Raw genomic sequence first — 20784 nt, forward strand, 5'->3', positions numbered from 1 at the left:
CTCCTATTTAGTTCCAGCTTGACTTTGATGTGCAGAACATAATTTCAAATCTGATGACGCTCATCATGGGTACCGCAACAGTCATTTTCCTAGCTCTGTACTGTCTTCTGGAGGGAGCGCTTTTTAGTCTTTTGTATTGCCGGTAAAGGCCTTTCAATTAATCACCGCAATTAATTATAAATAGATCCAATTAATTACCAACCATGATAAATTATAAGTTTCAGCATGTCTATTAATTAGATAGGTACATATAATAAGAGATTTAAAATCATGTATGTTCTTTGAAGAATAAAATACTGTATGATCACCTGTGTGTGTAGTTATACATTTTCATGCAAAGGTAATTGTTGGTGTATGTTGCTTATGACAGGAACCAAGTTTATCTTGTTGTACATATGAAAATAAATTCTTACTCTCCGTCACCCTGTCCCCTTACAGCACCTTTTTTCAGTTTTCAACGTAACGGAGATATTTACCTACCATCTGTGAACTGTCATGGGGTAGATAGAACTTCTGTCACGACTGCCCCATCTGGTTACTCTTATGTCATGGTTCCCCAACTTTTTCATATTGCAAGTTGAATTCAAGCACCCTACTGCGCCCACAGTTCTGTTGTCTCTGTTGAATTATCGTAATACAATGGTTACCCGTAGTTTGTTTGCGCCTTTAAAGTTTTCAAGTACGGAAGTAAACTAAGCACACAGAGAACTAGCTGCTGAGCCCTTATGTTCACCGCTGTGATGGATCTCATTGTTGCCTTGGAAGTTCAACAGGCGCATATGACCACCCCACCCAGAACTAGGGCCACACCAATCTTGCGTGTATTGATCGGATCACTTTTTGATGTCTCTCTGTGTAGACTGTTGGGGTTCCTTTCTTCCCCCCAAGAAGCTGTTGGGTCCTGTTTAGCAGCTTACTTTGAATAATTTGCAGGGTGAAAGAGTGGAAAGGCTTCTTGAAGCAATACAATTATTGTCTTGCATCTGGCATTTGATTGATGCTGAACTGCCTGGTTTAACCTCACTGGAATAATTAATCATCTCAAACAGTGCAATTACTGGTGCAATGATTGGCACTCGCTTGTAGATCATGTCTATTGTTTGAGCTGGTGGGGAGGACCGCTAGCCTTGCAATGTCTCATGTCCACTTTTACACCATGACCCATGCTGTCGGTTAGTCTCTCTTTCATCTATGTGTCCCTTCTACAGATGTCTGGCCTTTGTAAAAACATCATTCTTCAAGAGGAGGGTTATTTAACGTGGACTTTTATTGGCAAAGGTTCTTTAGCAGCAGCTGTGTTTACTTTTGCGTCAGTGTTAAAGTCTGTAACGTGCCAAGGAATATTTATGTGGATGGGGAAGAATAAGATAAATGCTTTCCAAATTCTGCAATATTAGGTATTGCCTTTGCCAAATGTAACTGAGGATGAACGCTGCATGCTGTCAGATATAGCTGGTTAACCACATTGGATGTTGACTTAAATTGTTGAAAGTGATTGATGTTATAGAGCAGCTGCCTCTCCATTTTACAGTTAGCCAGTTTGCAGTGCCGTGGTGGTGGCAGCATTTGTGCCGCCTTCCAGTTTAGGATCTGTTTTGCAATTTTGGTTTTAAGGATCAGTTTCAAATAAGCGTTAATACTGTCTTATCTTCGATGAACCAGAGGTTTCAACTCCATCTAGAACTACACCCAGCTCTGCCTATCAGGCTGAAACCCATGGCAGACTTGTGTTTCTACATTTGACTCTGGATGAACCAACAGAGAGTCAGTGTAAAATGGAGGAAGACAAAAAAAACGAAAGCGTAAATGGGGTTTATTTAATGAATACGAAAAACCAATCCATGGCCTATTGAGATGCTAGTTTGCAGCCTGTTCACTCTGCAGATCCACAGAACACGTATTGCCTGATTACGACTTTAGCGGTGTGGCAGCGGGCTGCCACGCCGACTCCCCGCTGCCAAAGCTGTATTGACACCCCCTCCATATTAGGAGCTTTCTCCTGGTCTGGCGGGCAGTGCTATGGCGGCCCCAGGCGGTGAGCTTTAGTAAGGCACCACAATGGGAACGCCAAAACAAGCTCCTGCTCGGCACGAACTGTCAAGTCCATGCTTTGCAGGAACTAGCCGTGCATGCCTACAAGGGAGGCACACCATATGCCCCTGCATGCATTCCTGAGGCACCAGGGGTCCTTGTAGGGCGCCTTAGTTACCTCATCACCACAGTTTTCATGGAGGCCTCACCGCCATGAAAACTGTGTGGTTAGTAAACTCGTCATATGCTTGGCGGTGCTGCAGCAGCACCGCCACCATATTGCGGGCTTCAGACGGCTGCAAGACCGCCAGGGATTGCTGATCCCTGGCGGTAGCAGCGGCTCCGTGGCGGTCCGGCCACCCAACTCGGTAATAGGGCTGTTGGACCGCTGGTGTGGTGCTGCCGGCACTGCCACCGTGGACCACCGTAGTCATAATCATGCACTTAATCTCCATGTGCTTTTGCCTACTTATGTTAGACATGTTTGAAGGATTTATGATTTTTCAAATCCACCACGTATTGCCTTTTTTGAAGTTAGCCTTCACATTTTAGGAGTGGTGTACTATCATTTAATAAAATCCTTTGAATCAATGATTAACCCTTCTTAAGCCCATGAATTGGAATTCAGTCCACTGGAAAGGATTTTCTTCACCCCAGAGCTGAAAGTTGTTGAAAGATTATGTACAGCATTCTGGAGCAAGGTGGGTCCAAAGTTGTACACAAGTTTTTGTCAAACTTATGTCCCTAAGACCAACACCTAGGAAGCTGAGAGTATGCCATCAAAGTTGCAACTTCTGAGTCTGAGTTAAATGGATCTCGAAAAGTCTGGTCTTGAACTCGGAAAACCATGGGGGAGGCATATTCTTGCGAGCAGGCATCAATTAATCACACCTTAATGTGGCCTTAATTCAAAGTAAAGGGCAAAGACAGCCATGCTCGCCTTCTATTTTTCACTGTAATGGAGAAGTGGAACCTCTTGAGCACTTACTCTGCTTCTCCCTGCTAAGTGGATGTTCTTAAGCCACTCTGTTTTTAGGTCTCGCCTGAGCCCGCGCATGTGTTGCTCTGGCGAGACATTTAGTAAGTGGGCTTTGAAAATTGGACCACACGCTTTTTGTGTGGCCTAAAGCGTGTGGTTACGTGCATAGGCGCCATCTGGCTTTCCTCTTGCTTGGGTAAGCAGACTGTTCTCCCAAGCGTGCGTGCCTCACTCCGCCTCTTCGTCTTGCTTGTGCTTTAACATCCCTCCCCCTCCCCCAGCACAGAGTGCGTCGCGGGCCGCGCGTCTTGTTGTCTTTGAGACCTCAACATTACAGCTGATCTTCTAGATGATCCTTTTTCATGTCATTGGAAAGGAACCTCTGGAAACCCTACGATTGAGATGTGCTTCTTCCGTTTTGGAGGCAATTTAAAAATGTTCCTGAGTCTTGCCTCTGTGCAACTGTTCGGTCTCTGTGACGCCCCATGTGATGCTGAGGAGTGCGTGTCTGTGTAGTATCCTGGCAACTGCAGCGTGTCTCATGAAGAAGTTTTGTGCAGCATCATTGGTTGTGCACGTGACCTGGAGGAGTGTTTCCCTATGTGGTCTCCTAGCAAAGTCAGCGCGTCTCTTGAAAATACTTTGCACTACATCATTGTTTGCCTGGCTGGCCGCACAGTTGCGTTTTTCCCCCAGAAACGTTGTGTCACGAACCTGCATCCACCAACTAAGTCACTTCCCAACTACAGCTGGCGTTTGGGTACTTATTGCGGGACCAGCGCAGTTTGTAACATGTCTGCATTGTTGCCAGGCAACAAAGAAACATGTATATTATTTATAATGATACTTTGCGGCTCGGACGCAGGTGCCTACTTGTTTGCCAGGCAATGAAGAAACTTTTTTGTTTTAGGACGTGTTACGGAATGGACCTGCGTCCTTGAACTACGTCACCTCCAAACTACAGCTGGCTATAGGAAATCTATAGTGAGACGTGCATACTCACACACACGTTTACATTTTATTCTCTTCTCTTTACCTGAGGGTGGCAAGCATTTACATAACAAGCAGTGTTGTGGCAGTGGCAGCCAGCAAATTGTGAGCATTAGCACAAGTATCTTCCTGGAAGACTGTTGGCTACTGTAAAGATAAGGCTTGCTTTTGTTGATTAAGGTTCTCCTTTACAAGTTACTGCTCTGTTCTGGTACCCAGAGGAAAGCCTGTGCAACAGGTATCACTGCAAAGGCTTTAGCAGCTCATTGGCTGCGTGACTAAAACAATTGGAACTTGTTTATTCAGCAGCCGTTCTTCCTGTGACTGTATCACTGTTGCATCATTATACATGTGTGTGTAGTTGTTTATATTTTCTTGCAGGTCTCAACATCTCGGGTATCACGTCAGATACAGGTGTTTGCATGTGTGATATTTGGATGTAGGTGCTGATAGTCTGCAACTCTATTACAAGAGAGATATATTTTAAGTGGGTGGTGTTTTGAAGGCTAATAATTTCTTCTTGCAAAACATTTCAGCACTTCCATTGTTTCTTATGTCACCTGGTGAACCTCCCATACAATGGCAAACATAATGCAAGGTTTTCAGTCACTATGCTGGTGTATGTGGTACGTCTCTTAGTGCAGAAAGGAAAATGTCTTTGTTGATGCATTGTCTTGAACCTGAAAGTCTAGAGGTATTTGAGCACCTCTGTGGTTTGTCTGACTGTGTCTCTGACAACTCAAATGAATATGAGATCTGTGTAAATAAACTTGACTTGCATTAACTTCCCAAGATGAGCACTGTGTTGGAATGATATCACTTTGGGAGTAGGATGCAGCGTCAAGGTGAATCTGTTGCACAATCCATCACTGAATTGCGCAGGTTAGCTGCTACCTGTAAGTTTGATGCCTTTAATGATGAGCGATCGAGGGATAAGTTCATGCTGGGGTGTACTTTAGAAAAAAAAAGTGAAAGTATGTAGCAAAAGCACAATCCTTCCTTGCAGGGGGTGCTAACGATAGCCAAAACGCATGAGAATTCTAAGGCTTGTGTGGAGGTTATTCACATAGAAGCCTCTTTTTCTGATAAAAGTGTACCTTCAATGGTTAAGTTCAAGAGAAATCATTCTGTGAGTTTTCACTAACATCTAAGAATTCAGGCAATATTAAAACTTTTCTTGGCAAGTGATTTTGGTGTGGTAACTCGGGTCACATGGCGAATAACAAAGATTGTCATGGCTGGAAGGTTGTGTGTAAGAAATTGGTCGAAAGGGGTAGTTTGCCAAGTGCTGCAAATCAAACAAAGATGGGGAGAAGATAAGGGAGGTCGATTGTGATTATGAGGATGACGATATTGAAGAGGTTGACATTCTCCAGGTGAAAGAACATTCTACTAAAGGTTCTTTGGGCGTAGTTCTGGTTAATGACTAGCCCTTGAAAATCCTATTTGACTCTGGTGCCAAACACTAACACCTAAGGAGTTTTATGATCAGCATCTAAAAGGGACAGTGACATTTTGGAGATCGGACATAAAACTCAAAAGTTATGGTGGTGAACCCATATAATTACTTGGTTCTTTTTAAGGGTACCATTCAGATTAAGGACAGACTCATACCAGGGAAAAACTATGTCTCTATAAAAGGAGATTCCCGTATCAGTTGGTTCCACCAACTTGATTTATATGTTTTCTTGGATCCTAATGAGAATCCCTCAGTGCTTGTTAAAGAAATGTCCTCTGTCATATCTGTCTCGGTGGGCAGTTATGAATGGGTGAAGGAATTCCCTGAAGTATTTTCAAGCAAATTGGAATGCCTTAAAGATTATTTCAACTCAATAACAATAAAACCAGATGCGTAACCAGAGGTGGCTCAAGTGAGAACGTTCCTTTACTTGTGAAGGATAGCATGAAAACTGAACTGGATAAACAGGTCAAATGTGGCATATTAGAGGAAGTGGAAGACACAGAGTGGCTTGCTCCAGTAGGAATAGCCAGGAAAGCTAATGTTGTATTCTCTCAATGGGGCTGAATGCTTTTCATCTCTTGACCTGACATCACCTTATCATTATGTAAAACTGCATCCCTCATCTCGAGTTGACGGCTTTCATTACACTTTTGACACCTTCAACTTTTTTAGAATGCCCTTTGGACTATCAGCCCCTTCTGATTTCCAAATGGTAATGGAGTGTATACTTGTGGGCATTGAGGGGCTCAAAGTCTACTAGAACGATGTCTTAGTACATGGGTCTAATCTGGATAAACATGACCGCAGGTTGTGTGAGCTTTTGTCAAGACTGCAAAGTAGTGGCCTCACCTTTTAAATCGAAAAATGCATGTTCAATGTCACTGAAATTGAATACTTAGGTCACATGGTAACATCATTTGGCATCAAACCAAAACAAGCATTTGCAATGCAATAAGTCTCGCATTTACCAGAGTTTGAGCTATTGACATTGCAAATGACTATGCCTTTTATTTTTGTTTTGGTTTTTAAAACATAAATAAAAGGCATTGTCATTTAAAATGCCAATAGCTTAAACTCTCCTAAATGCGAGACATATTACTTTGCAAATGCTTGTTTATTGTTGCATCAAGCATCATAATAGGCCATACTGCCTCTGTAAGATTCTACGATCTGCTTCGTGGTCACAAGTTTCTTAAGAGCAGCCATGAGGCATAAGCTTCATCTTTCAATGAGATCAAGTTCCTAAGGGAATGACGGGATGGGCTGGATTTGTGGCTAGTGGCCAAGTAATGAGTGTTGAGATCAGGAACTCTTCCTTCCCTAGTGGGTTCTATAGGTAAATGGGTTGCTTTTTATTGATTTTTGTTCAGCACCCTGGTCATTTTCAGCACGAGGACTTGCAGTGCCACATTGTAAGGATAAGTGGAAAGGAGGCAGTGACATTCTTGAAACCCTAGTCTGTTATCTGGTCTGTGTCCTCAAGAGATGTAGGTAATATGATGTCAGGAGGGAGGAGCTTGAGTTCACCAGCCAAGAAAAATCCCTGATGAAGTCACTTAAAGGTTTGCTCCAGGGCATGATTACCAATTCTGAGAAAATCGAATTTTCAGTCACAGTTATTTAAACTATGCATTATAAGATGTCTGACAAAGTGATGAGACTCGAGTAGGCTAGAGAAAATTGCAACCGATATTCATATATCTGGAAGGGCACAAGGAGGTGGATTCCTCGCCGCCGTAAGCTAGGTGCTTTCATCAGTAGACAGTGGGTAGTCTCTTAAAATGGGAGGCAAGGATTGAGGAATTGGACAGTGCTAGTAGAGTATTGCAATAGTGGGTCCTGGGAGTCCCCTCCTCGGTGGCGGATGGCGATCTGCAGATAGTCATGAAGAGGGTCATCAGTAACTTGGGCTGTGAACAGACGCTAATGGAGAAGAGCATGCTGTAGTGGTGAGTGCATATTACCTTCCACCGAGTGCTCTAAACCGGAACCGAATTAGGGTGTATGGTCCTGGTAAAATCGAGATCCTGTAATATTAGAGGTTGTATATTACTTGCAGCTGTTCGAAAAACGGTGTGATATTTGAGGAGCAGTGGTGCCATTTTGTCTTGGATGAGCCCTGAGAGACAGGTGAGAAAGGAAGCACCACAAAATGTAGAGAGAGAAATGGCTTGGGGAGCCGGGCCAGGGTTCACAGCTTCGCTTCAGCACCATGACACTCTGAATGCTTGTTGTGGGAACACATCCTTGGTCTCTAGTGAGGAACAGGCTTCCAAGCCTTCTTGGCAGAAGTGAAATGAGGTCTAATTTGTTTAATTGGATCTCTAAAAATGCTTGGTGTGGTGAGATGCTGAGTTTCCTGCGCAAGAGGGATGGGAACATTTCCTTCAGTAAGAGAAGTTTGTAGATGGGTGAGAATGGCGAAATGTCTTTAGTTATTGGCTGAACTTTATCTGAATGCCCTTCGTCTTTACCTTAAACACACTACAACCCCATACATCCAGTTTTGGAGGGTTGTCTATAATATATATTGTCAAATTCTGTGAAGTTGAAATTTACTAGAAGCAAGTTTCTGAGAGTCCGTGATATGCTACTTGTTTGACTGTTCTGCTTTTGGTGTTAAATGGAATGTGCTTTGCAATATTAACTGCGATATGCTCAATAAAAATATTTGAAACTGAGACAAACTACGGATTCTGGGAAGCCACATTGCAGGTGTCTGAGGCAGTGGCGTCAGTGAATCCGCAGCTTTTTCAGTTTAAGCAGCGGTGGTGTTGACACTTATAGTTATTTATGAGCGTTTCCTGTCAGCAGCTCTGCAGAGAAATGCCTGTTAAAAAACAAAAGTTATGGTAATGTTACCAGAGGTCAGGGATGCAAAGGTAATCACAGCAAAGGAACGAAGAGAAAAAGAGATGGAAAGCGAGAGAGCTGGAATGAAGAGTGAAAGAAAGGACATATGGAAATAAGGAAGAACAGTTGCAAGAAGTAAGCATCAAAAGACTGAAAGGATGGATGCCAGGATGAATGGATGGAAGTGTAAAACAGCTGCTTGTGTGGAATGTTGAAAGTTTAGATAAATGGGTGGATGGATGAAAAGATGTCTTAGTCGAAACTAGATTGATAAAAGGAGGGTGAATTGGTGGATGGATGTAAAGGATGGATAGATGAACTGACTGATAAATAGATGGATGGTTGAAAATGAGTGGAAGGATTGATGGAAGACTGTAATGATGAAAGGGTGGATGGAATGGTGGGTTGATGGATGAAAGCATGAAAAGATGATAGATAGGTGGATGGTTGCATGAAAGGCTTAAAGATTTGAGAGATAGATGGAAGGCAGGATGAAGGGACATAAAATAGAGTGGGTAGGGCTTTCTTGCTTCACTCACCCGATGGTGTTTGAGGTATGGGCCATAGTGGGGCTCATTTAAATTTTCTGGCTACTCCCTTTGTCAGAGGAGGTAAGTGTGATGAAGTCAGAAAATGTTTGCTGTGGGGAAGATCGACGTTGCTGTTGGGGCAACGAAAGGTAGTAAAGCCTGAAAAGCGAGTATATGACTTACTACTTTGTATTGTTAGTATCCTTTTTTTGTAAACAGAGCTGTTCATGTTGACCTGCGCTTGCGTAATGATGTTGATGGTTTGAAACTGGTTGGACTTCTAACGAGTTTCCACTTTTTTGCATCTACTCTACATGTTCATGAGCACAATAAATCATAAGTACGTTATTTTGGAGGTGCCACATTACCAATTATTCAAGGTTAATCGGTTACTCTGAATACTTTTGACAGCCTCCAAACTGCCCCAAAAGTCTTTAGTGATGTGTAAACACTCATTATGGCATGACTCTCGCCATTCGAACGGGACACCTTGCTCTGATGAGGTGGTTCCAACGAAGGCATTTTCTTGAACTCTTTTGCTGTTTAATGCCAGTGGTGGTGAGGATGAAATACATTATACTATACCATACATAGTACACCTGGTTTCTATATTTGTAATCGTTTTGATGTCACATGCATGCTTGCTTACTGTGATTTAAAGACCTTGCAGAATTGTACAGACCAAGACGTATATTGTGTGCTCTTGCCCCTAGTTTTCTTTTGCCTTATTTTTTAAATGATTTAATTGGATAAGTCACTGTTGGAAATTACGTTAGGAAGTACTTGGGTACATCACAGTCGAGTATGAAGAGTTATCTAATACAATTTCAGTGATTTCAATTGACCCATTTTGTCTTAATTTTCACAGATTGGCGAGAGACAACCTGTTTTAGTAACAGAAGAATCCTTTGATTCACAGTATTATGTTGCTCACAACCGCTTCTATGAGCAGGTAAGACACGCAAAAGAACTTCATTCGAGTATCTTGTATTAAAAAATAAAAACTTAGCGCTGACCAGTATGTGGGCAGTCCTATCTACAAGCATAGGATAAATATTAGAATGAAGTAATATGGTCTCTATTTTCTAAATTATAGTGGTTAGCATGATTATAGTGATAATCATTAATGTTCTGATCCTTGTATTGAGGCCCCATGTCGTGCTCAAACCTTCAGGAACATCCTCCTCACAACAATGTTTTGCATCTCCTGCAAGGACCCTCGTCAAAAATTCTAACACATCAGGCTACCCAACCTTAACATATACTACATTAAGGCACTCGGGAATGACACACATCTAGATCAGCAGGTCCCCCCAGCAACAGACCAATCTCCAGTGATCTATTCATAGAATTGCTGATTTCTACGTTAAAACTATACTCCACTTGCAATACTACCCACCACTACCATCTACTAGTGAGACTAGAGGAACCACCCTTGGCTGAACATCCTCCCACTCCAACAGTTCCTAGTATCCACTGCCTTTTACATCACCTCCTTTCAGTACCCTATGTAGTTTACTGCAAGTCTTGATCTTTTTACCTCTCCAGTTTCTACCTCTGCTCACTACTGCCCTTGTGTCCCTCAGCTAATCCTGCTGTAACTATGCTACCAACACCCAGATCATCATAAAGCTAGAAAATAGGATTAGCTTGATTCATTGAGAGTATACTACTGACTTTCAGTTGTAAACCAGTCCCAGCACTGATAATGATGTTTGTGATTTTAAATATTTATATTTATTTTGCTTGAATTGCAAATACTTCAAAATATAATTGTATCTAGGTGTAGGAATAATGAAGGAAGACCTAATTATTTTGAAGGTGTATTGCGAAGAAACATAAGCTATTGTAGGGTGTAGAGTTGTATAAGTCAGATATAAGCTTTAATAATACAGGGAATGGACGCAAGGTAGGATGGGTGAGGTGACCAAGTCCAGTCGGCATTTGCTAATTCAATAACAACAACAGGGGGAACTAAGGATTATTACCCACTCATCGGTAAATGGTGGACAATATACTGGAGACTGGATTGCAATAGGTCGAACTTGAGGCTTGATCTTACCTGCATCAGAGTATCGGGTGACAGATATGTCAGGTCCAGGTTGTTCCAGAGGTTTGGAACAGCCACTGAAAAACATGTGCCGCCTCTATGCTTTCATTTTATTGCAATGGTGACCAGGTGACATTCTTCTGCTGAGTGTAGATTGAAAGTGGTAATGAAGTAGTTTACAATTATCTCATGCAGATATTTGGGATATGTGCCTTCTTGGTGGCAGAGAATCTTGAATGTGATTCTGTCTTTGACTTCAAGTTAGTTCAGACTTTTGAGGTAAGCTGCTTCAGATTCATGTTTTTTCCAGTCTGAAAATCAGTTTCCCAGCCTTGTTTTGCTCTTCTGTAGTATTGATTCGAAAGGCTAGCATCCTGTGGCACAAAGTATTACCATAACTTAGTCTCGAAGTGGCCACTGCCTAGGGTGACTACTTTAATCCATGTCATCACGGACACTGTTAACAGTCCTGACCTTTTCACCTAAGATTATTGTTATCGGGTGTTTCATTGTAATTAGTTCATTGGAAGAAAATCAAACTCTGTTCAATTGAAGAAAAAGAAACTGTGTTATAATGACATGGACTGAGGTGGTCAGCACATCATTTACATATTAATTGATTGGGCTGGGCCCAGAGTCACTGGAACATGCCGCCTTGCACAGCCCCTTAAGTATAACGTTACCTGATCCATGAGTTAAGGGTTCTGTTGGCTGTAGGGAGTAGAACTTTGTTTCCTATTGGTTTCCAAATTTAGGGGTTCTATTGTCTGTAGGGCTTAGTGCTTTGTTCCCTATTGGCTGCTAGTGCTTGGGTTTCCATTCGTTTTAGGGCTTGGGTGCTTTGTTCCCTATTGGCTCCTAGGGCTTTCTATTGGTTAGGGCGTAGAGCTTGATTTCCTACTTGTTCACAAAACAAAGGTTTATATTGGTTGTAGATCTTTGCGCTTTTTTTGGTTCCCAGAGCTAGGGTTTCTATTTGTTAGGTTGTAGGGCTTGGCCTCCTGTTGGTTTCCAGTTCTAAGGTTTCTGTTGTTTAAAGTATCTAGCCCTGTGTCCAGGTGTAGGTGTTCAGGTTAAGGGTGATGTCTGTTGTGGCCAGGAAAGGGCTTATGGCCTGAAATTCGGTACCCCCACCTTTAAAACTACAGGCAAGCAACTACCCAGTTACATCACCTTAATCTATTACTATCCCTTAAAGACCGGCTATCCTAAATAGACACCCCTTGTATACATTCACAAAGTGATCAAAACTACTACTGAACCACCGATATCACTCAAACCTCTTCAACAACAAAACCAACCACCACACCTACTCCACACAACCTTTCAAAAACAACACCCTAACTGTAAAACAACAAACCAAACAAGTGACAATGTCGCTTGCCAGGAAAAAATGTAAAATCAAGGGAATGAGCGAGCATTTGATCGCTAGGTTCGTTACTTCCTCTGAACACTGCACACCCCAAACCACCATACAACACAGCAGCTACACCACCACCACTACCTCCGACAAAAAGCCCACAACCCCCTCATAGACCTCAAAATTATCTAACTAAAAAACCTGCCCAACTGCAAACATTAACCCTTCAATCGTCTCATACCAAAATCCCCAGTGCCCCCCCTACTTTCCCATACTGTACCACATATGCCGCTCAAAGCACTATGGCGTGAAGAGGAAGCTAATACAAAAACTAAAATGCTAAATCTTCTACATAAGAGCCATGATCAAAAATCACTTTAACATAACGGCGTTGGGAAACCCCTCGGCTGTGTGCCTTACAAATTTAAATAACAACATAACATTTTGGATCTATTTGATGTACTCTCAGAAACCACACTATATCTTGTCTTCATCACAAAATCAAGGCTCAGCGAACACCCACAGTCCCTCAGTAAGCTGGAGCGACCACATCATCATTATTACCGTCAAAATTAATTTGTGTATCGTCGAAAACAATTCACCAACAACTGACAGCAGGAAACGCTCATACAGGCAATGGAAAAAACCTAGTCCTCTACTTACTCAACTCCCATATCAAACAAACGGCAATAAATATGCAACCTCAAGACATTCACACCTTCTATAGCTGGATCTCCACGTACTGGAGAAACAGATACCGATAGAGGCCACATCTAGGATTAACCACAAAAAGAACACTACTTGGATTAATGACAGCATCAAAAGAATGAAAAAACATCTCAACATACTACAATGCAAGTGGAGAAAATCAAGAGATGAACAAGAGAAAATCACTCTACACCACCAATACAGAGCCGACAGAAGAATATCAGCATCACCAAAAAGACAACACTGCACATGCTTAACTGAATCTGATGGCCCTTGTAGGGAACTCCACAAAATTCCAGCCGAATTACTCAATCCAGATTGCGGAAACACAGAAACAACACGATTCGATTATAACACTCCTGTGTCAAAATCTTTAAAGAATTGATCGTAAAAATTTAAAATGGAGAAAATACCACCCTAACACATTGCACAACCAACATAGAAAGAGACAAACACATTCTTCACCATTGCATGCTTTCAGTACCCCCTCAGAGAAGGACTTCTTCACGTTTATCATCACAAGCAGACCAGTAGGATTTCCTTCAGACCAGGCACCTCCAAATATCCTTAAAGATATCCTTTGCACAACCTGTGCAGTTGAAGTACGTTGATGCGCACTCAACATGCTCCTAGAAATAGGTTCGTTCTCACCCGAGCTAAAAACCTCCTACATTAGACAGCTCTTTGGAAAAGAAAAACCTTGACCCATCTGACCAAGCAAACTACAAGCCTATAACAAGTGGACCATTTTAATGAAAAATATTTGAAAGAGCAGTGGTAACTGAGCTTTCAGAATATACAGAAGAAATGACTAAATGTCAGACCAACAGTCCGGCTGCAGATCCGACAGAAGAAAAGAGTCAGCCATCATATCCAACAGCCAACCTCTGCACACCCAGATTCATTGTGCACAAAAAAACTACTAATCCAAAATGCTGCCTCAAGTCGACTTCTCCGCCTTCACCCAAGAGAATATGTGAGAATGTGATGTGTCCGGCAATCACTTCACTGGCTACCCTTAGCTAGAAAGGCAGTGTTCAAGGAACACTGCTTTGTCTGCAGAATCTCCAAGGAAAAGGGCCATTATACTTTCAAGTTAAAATCAATTAAATAAACAAAACTGGATGCAGCGCATCATGCTTTCACGACAAGTCATCATATCACTAAGCATAAGAATTGCATAGGAGGCACTGCTTTTTCAGTACAAGCCATCAAGCTCTGAAACTCAGTACCTGCCAAGATTTGAAGCATCCAGGAACATATACACTTCAGAAGACAGTTGAAAACATATTTTCAAGATAACTACTTCTCCCCACACCCTAGAATTGAACCCAGTAACTTAATTGCACATTGAGGTTCAGTCTGCAACCCACAGATCTGGAACAACCCAACCAGCACACTACTTTCTATATCTGGGTAAGATAGGAAAGGCTGACCTATGATTACCCTGGGGATTATATAGTAATATCAATTCATATATAACCCTTCTGGCCTACACTAATACTAATACCATAACTGTCAGCAGTCAACAACCAAGTATAGCTTAATCCTTGTACGCTCATACAAAACATATATGCTACTGGTGTTGTCCATCACATAGTACTGTACCAATCAATAAACCAGTCATGAACAACTGAACAAGCATAGAACAACTGAAGAGCAGTGTCACATACTACTGGCCAACTGGAGGACTAATCAAGTATGTCACTGTAGATCTCAGTTAGCTCCATATAATGACTGTTTCATTACATCTCACAATGACTTTCAGACATGGGATGATAGTAACAAAGCCCATCCCGGCAGATTTCCTTCATCATTTCTTTCTCCAACCATGCCTGCCCAGGACCAACATATTTAAACAAAATATGAAGTAGGGACAACCCAGCACAGAAACCAGCTAAATATACTTGATTATAAGACATACCAAGGGACCTGCAGAGCTGTTCAAAGCTACCAGCCTACTGAAACCCATATACTGCTTAGCTCTCCCACACACCTCTTCACCCACCAATCTGCTAAGCTGTGTCCCAAAGCACGATAACTGCACTTCAGTAATCATCAAGCATGGCATGCAAACACTTCTACAGCACAGATATCGCTACTTTTCACACCGTAGATGACGCCCTTCAGGCCACAGATGAAGATGACACATGCTGGTAGTGCTGGACAACTCAGCTGCCTTCTACAAAGTCCGACCCTCATATGCACCCTTGAGTCTCGAATGGGATTCACTGGCAATGTCCACTGGTTCTCCGCATACCTTTCCAACCAACGCCAGTTCGTCTACATGGGCCCCTTCAGGTCACATAAGATCCCTATTGCCTGTGGAGTCCCCCAGTCTTCCATACTCTGCTTTAACGTCTCCTCTGCTTCAGAAATAAAACGCCTCATACACTACTTGCACATCATCCATACCTTGAGTACCAGAAGGTTAAACTAACCCAACCAAGATAGAATTCCTGTCATTTGCCAAGGACAACAACTAAGAGGCAGTATAAACCTGGCTCCATTACATCAAATTTGACTGGTGCGAACTCTAACTTTCCCCGAATGCCAAACCACCTTGACTTTCCATGGACACCAATCTCAATTGGAACACATCGCCAAAAAAACAGACAGCCTCGTATCAGCTATTTCTTCTAAAGGAAGCCACATCATTTCTTCCAGAAAGCGTCTTCAGAACTGTTGTTCAAGCTCTTATACTCTTGCATATGGATGGTGGTAATGCCCTACTCCACGGACTTCCAGTCTCCACACTAGCAACACTTAGGGGCATCCGACATGCCTCAGCAGGTCTCATCCACGGCCTGAAGAAGTATGATCTGATCACCCCCATCCTGATGAAACTCATTTGGCTCCTTTTGCCGCCCAGCACCATGTTCAAAACCAGCTGCACCATTTAGAAAGCCATCACGACCAGCACCCCAGCTTATCTTGCAGATAAGATCACCTTCTCTGGTGGTTGTCAGCACACCCGCAGCCAGTACACAATCAGACACTGACAAAAAGTGTTAAAAAGAGAAAACAAGACAAGTTTTTTTCATCCATGCAACCAGGAAGCTAAAATACCATCAGGACCCACTCAACACTGCTCTAATTTAGGAAAGAGCAGAAGACTTGCCTCTTTAAAGGACACTACATCACAATGCATAAACCACCCACAAACCAGCTTCCTCTCCATAATACTCATTGACTTTTTGCTTGTCTTTGACCATGTACATCGCTCCACTGCCTTTTATGCTGGTTCGTACTATCAAATTACTGTATACATACATCAACATGCATACATATATACTTGCATAGGATCAAAAAACAAAGACAACACACTTCCAACTACACACCCTAAGCAGCGTAATTTGGTGTCCATGTAGACAAGTACTTCAGTCTCCCACATAAGGGAAGTAAGCGGTATATAAATGCTACAATACAGTACAATGCCCCGACCACCATTGAATGGAATTTAGAGGGCTAAAAAAGGGGGGTTTATTAGGAATTGTATTTATTGGGAGATTATATTTACTTCTGCTGTGGAAGTCGATTTCTTACTAATGTTCACATTCTACAGTCTTTTTCCTGCATGTAAGTTTTATTCTTGGATACTAAGCTTTATACCTTCAACTAGAATATGATTTGTCAAGAGTGAATATATATGTAAAGAAATTGATCACTAATGTGATGCCAATGTAATTTGTGAAGGCTTTCGTTATTTTGTGACGGTTATGGTTGCATATCCCATCTTATTTGCCACATTACAGTGTTTTTTCTAGTATTAATTGTATCCATAATGGTTCCTTCAAAGTCGGATGTTTTTTCTGCAGTTTATTTACTGATATATTACCCTTTCTTTAAGGCACATTGTGTTAGGCTACATCTTATAAATTCTTGATCCTCTGCTCCCAGTGACCACTGGCATGGGTTTTGACATGCAGTCTCCCCACATTTTGAACATACAGGACACCACCTTTAGATGTGTCCACCAGGCCTTAGACCGGACCTGTCTATCCATCCCATTATCTGCTGAGCATGGTGTTGGCTGCCCAATGCGGCCTTCTGCCTCTCATTCCCCAGTACCCACTGGACAACACTTTAGTCTGGGCACAGAGGTTACTGAGTATGTCTGCAGGGAGTAGCTTTAGGCCTTGTTGCCCAAGGCTGTGTTTATCGTGTACAGTGACGTGGGTTCTGGATTTCATAAAGTGAAAAAAGGGGGTGTAAAAGTAACGGAGGGTGATCCAAAGAAACAGAAGGCAGTGTTAATTTCTCAAACACCCTTTTAGCCATTTGTGATGTGGTAAAATTGCATACTGTTTCTTAGAAAACAGTTGAATCTATTGATTAAAAATGTTAAATGTGCTCACAAAAACTATCTTTTAAGCCCTCTGATACAAAATAGGGTCTTGTTTTCATTGCTTAGTTTTCTGCAAAAATAGTTCTTACTTTTTTTCGTGTCAATGATAGTCTATAAGTGTCTTCCTGTCTCCATAGGAGCTGGCCTCTCCCTAGTAGGGACTCCACAAGGAAAGGTGCGCTCTAGTACTGAGAAGGACTACAGAGAAATTGCTTCCCATAAGACACAGATTGTGTAGGTGAGACCCACCTGGAGCGCTCTGTTCTATCCCCCAAGGTAACAGACCGTCAGAACTATGATAGGGACAGGCATGCATGTAGTGTGTGGAGTGATTAGACCAGTAGGATGGTCAAATTGGGATTCCTGTCTCCGAAAGGGACTCCCATTGCTGAGTTTAAAAACAAATTTGACCTTCTGTCCTCCTGTTCCTTAAGAGCTGTTGATGCTTTGGAAAAAGCTCCTTTGAGGCATCAGTTTTCTAAGAATTCATTTAGAGGGATGCTGAAGCCATGTTTTGGTAATTTTATTACATCCGTGTCTTTAGATTGTGCAATAAACTGGCCCAGCATCAAATCTTTATTCCATAGCTGTCAAGCAGCGCCACGCCAAGTGGGTGATCTTCAGTCAGCAGGGTCTTTTCGGCAGCTACAACAAGCATTGCAGTTTAAACTGAACTATTACAAGCATTAAGGTCCATGTTCCAGCATGCCTAGTGCTGTTTGTTGTCTGAAAAACTTGGCGTGGCCTCACCTGACCCTCGATACACGGGGCTAGCAGACAGCTATGAGAATACTCCCTTTAGTAAACATGACTTTCCCTGTTTCTGCTTCGAAGAAAAGGCGTTGTAAGAAAGTAAAATGCAAAAGTACCTACCTGCGAGGAAGATTAATAATATCACTGGGCACGCTAATGAGCCTGCAGCATTTTGCGACTTGTTTTCTCTGAGTCTGACTAAACTGAATGGTTTCTTTCAAAGGTCCTCGTGCCAAAAGAGCCCGGATTCATGGGCAAGATGGTGGAGGTGGACATTTACGAAGCTGGGAAGCATTTTTTGAAAGGGCTGCCGGCGTCGGATGCCAAAGTCTACACCCCATCCATCAGCCGGCCGCTGGCGAAAGGAGCGGTCTCTGGTTTAACGGAGGTAGGCGACATTTGTTTTGCTTTAACGTGAAAGCCGTCCCGCAGCTGCCCCGGCCTAATGACTGCAGCCCGTGTTTGTGTTTTCATTTATAGTTCCCGTTTCGGCCATGTGGAAGGCGTTATCTTTCCAGCACGTTATAAAACCCTGAATTAAAACGCGGCCTGCGCTGATGTCTGCGGCTCTCTTGTTCGACTCCCCGAAAAGTGATGAATGTGTTCTTAATTGAAGCGGATTGTTTCTGCTCAGGCGAGGGGGTGGGGGGAGGGGGTGAAATAAATGCCAGGCCAACGGGTTACGGTCAGCCAGCCGTTAGAAAACGATGCATTTGAATTTCCATCACCGTACGTAAAACATATTCCTGTCTGCAGGTTTTCAAGGTTACAGTATACATTGACTGAGGCGGCCATGTGTACAAAAGTAAATTTACTTTCCAGTACAGCCCATGGGGGCTTTAACAACCAATGACAGTCTCCCTCAAATAGCCTTAGTGTTACTTGCAAAAGCCACGAGCACACTGCTTTTTCATAGATACCTCTTTAAATGAAGTCTGTTGGAGGAAGTGCTTTTGTGTCACGAAGTATATACTTGGATTGCTTGTTCTGGTGTTTGTGTTGCAGAATAGTCTTGCCTACATTTTCCATACGCTGTATATGATTTTGTTCACAAAAAACAATGACATGTAAGAATCCAAATTGAATGCACAGAGTAATTGAACAACTGCACTGCAGAATCAAGCACTTCTCCAAGTGGCTCTCACCTGTAGAGCCTGAGGCCGTTGATGCCCCCGACAGTGAGGAGAATGTTAGGGGGCGCCCAGGACTCTTTTGACATGATAGGTGTTTAACTCAACCACCCTGGTCATCTTATGGTCTGTATAGAAAGCGTGTTGTTGGCAGCCATTTCAGTTTTGTTTCTACTCGCCTTGCAAAGGGCAGATCATTTTTTCATCTGAGATGATCTAGTTGGTTGGGTTTCCGATCTTTTTGGTCATGCACTCAATTGACTGCGGATTCCTGAGAGCCTACCTTCCTTTTCCATTGGACAAGCCGTGATGTCAAAGTGGGAGTGGTCAGTATATATTGCAGGCAAAGAGAGATGTTAAACTGGTTATTACATTTTACGAGGCTTAGTAGTTTGCCTGTAAGTCATCTCTGGACTATGTTAATGATGGCGCATGGCTATGACAAATGACTTGCTCATAATCCTACTTTCTTCCATCCTATCTTAAGTCTGAGCGAGAATTGCAGATTCACAGTAGATAATGAGACTGGTGTGGATCATTGTCCAGGATATGGATTTCACTTCTGTGATGTTTGAAGTCATGCGTTTTCCCCAAAGGTGCCTAGTGATGTCTACCTTACAGCATCATATGATTGTTAACACCTTAAGTGGTGCGCCCGTTCAGCGGCCAACGGCACCACTACCTCCATAGTGCTGCCGTCGGCCGTTGAACGTTCGAACTGCACCTGCGCAATGGAACGTCCAGCACTGGAGCTGGACGTTCCATAGCTGCTAAGGTGTTAAAAAGATACAGTATTGTTGCACTTTTATTTTCTAGTGATGTCACTCCTAAAATGATAGGACTTGGGGGGAGCCAAGTAGTAGGACAGCATTTGAAACCCTACTCCATTGTGATTTTAAGCGGAAGGAATCCAATTTTTCCGCTTCTGTTGCAGTTGGAATTATTTCGCCGTGTTAAGAAACGTATTAATTTACGAAAGGGTAACCTGACCCCTATTTTATACCTTAGTAAATATGCCGCTTGCCAAGCTCTCTCCTACGTTTCATTGAACCGCCGTTGTAAAAGCTGATGGAGTGTGAAATGAAAATGTGTATCACATTTCTAAGCACCATTTGGTGCCCTTTCTGCAGTGGAAATGCAAGGAGGGAGGCTCAAAAAAAATAACATGTAGCATTAGTTTAACATATGGAAGAATGACAGCTGACAGTTTATTCGGCCATGACATTTCAAAATTGTTTCTTTTAGATGTACCAGTTTTTTTTGTTCCCTTGAGTTGAATTGTAAACATGGTTCGAAACGAGGAAGTAGCTAGCATTCCTTGTTCATTGCGGAGACGGTAGGCTTGTGTCTGAGTTGCTTTACAGCTCCTGAATCTCTTAAGAATAGGTCTTGTGGCGCCTGTAACTGAAACGATGTGCCTTGTATACTAATACTGCACGCTGTAGTCTCATCCTGTGTTGTGTACACTGTTTTTGACCGATATTGTTTTCATAGGTTTCATATAAATCACTATATGCTACATCAAAGCTGCCTTTAAACGCTTTGGCGAATGAAGAGGGCACATGGTGGTCGAAGGCAAGCTGTCCCGGG

The 20784-nt window shown here is 42.5% G+C and overlaps 1 protein-coding gene across 1 annotated transcript in view; it reads left to right on the forward strand.

Annotated features, from left to right (window-relative positions):
• The window catches only part of CDKAL1 (CDKAL1 threonylcarbamoyladenosine tRNA methylthiotransferase), a 2392744-nt gene that overhangs the window by 2256397 nt on the left and 115563 nt on the right, over positions 1–20784 (forward strand). Inside the window, exons 13-14 of the mRNA XM_086965147.1 lie at positions 9714–9797; positions 18288–18452. Of these exons, the coding sequence (XP_086821273.1) occupies positions 9714–9797; positions 18288–18452 (249 nt within the window). The remainder of the gene's footprint in view (positions 1–9713; positions 9798–18287; positions 18453–20784) is intronic.

The sequence above is a fragment of the Lissotriton vulgaris genome, chromosome 4_1 (assembly GCF_964263255.1).
Source record: "Lissotriton vulgaris chromosome 4_1, aLisVul1.2, whole genome shotgun sequence".
In the NCBI taxonomy this organism is placed as follows: Eukaryota; Metazoa; Chordata; class Amphibia; order Caudata; family Salamandridae; genus Lissotriton; species Lissotriton vulgaris.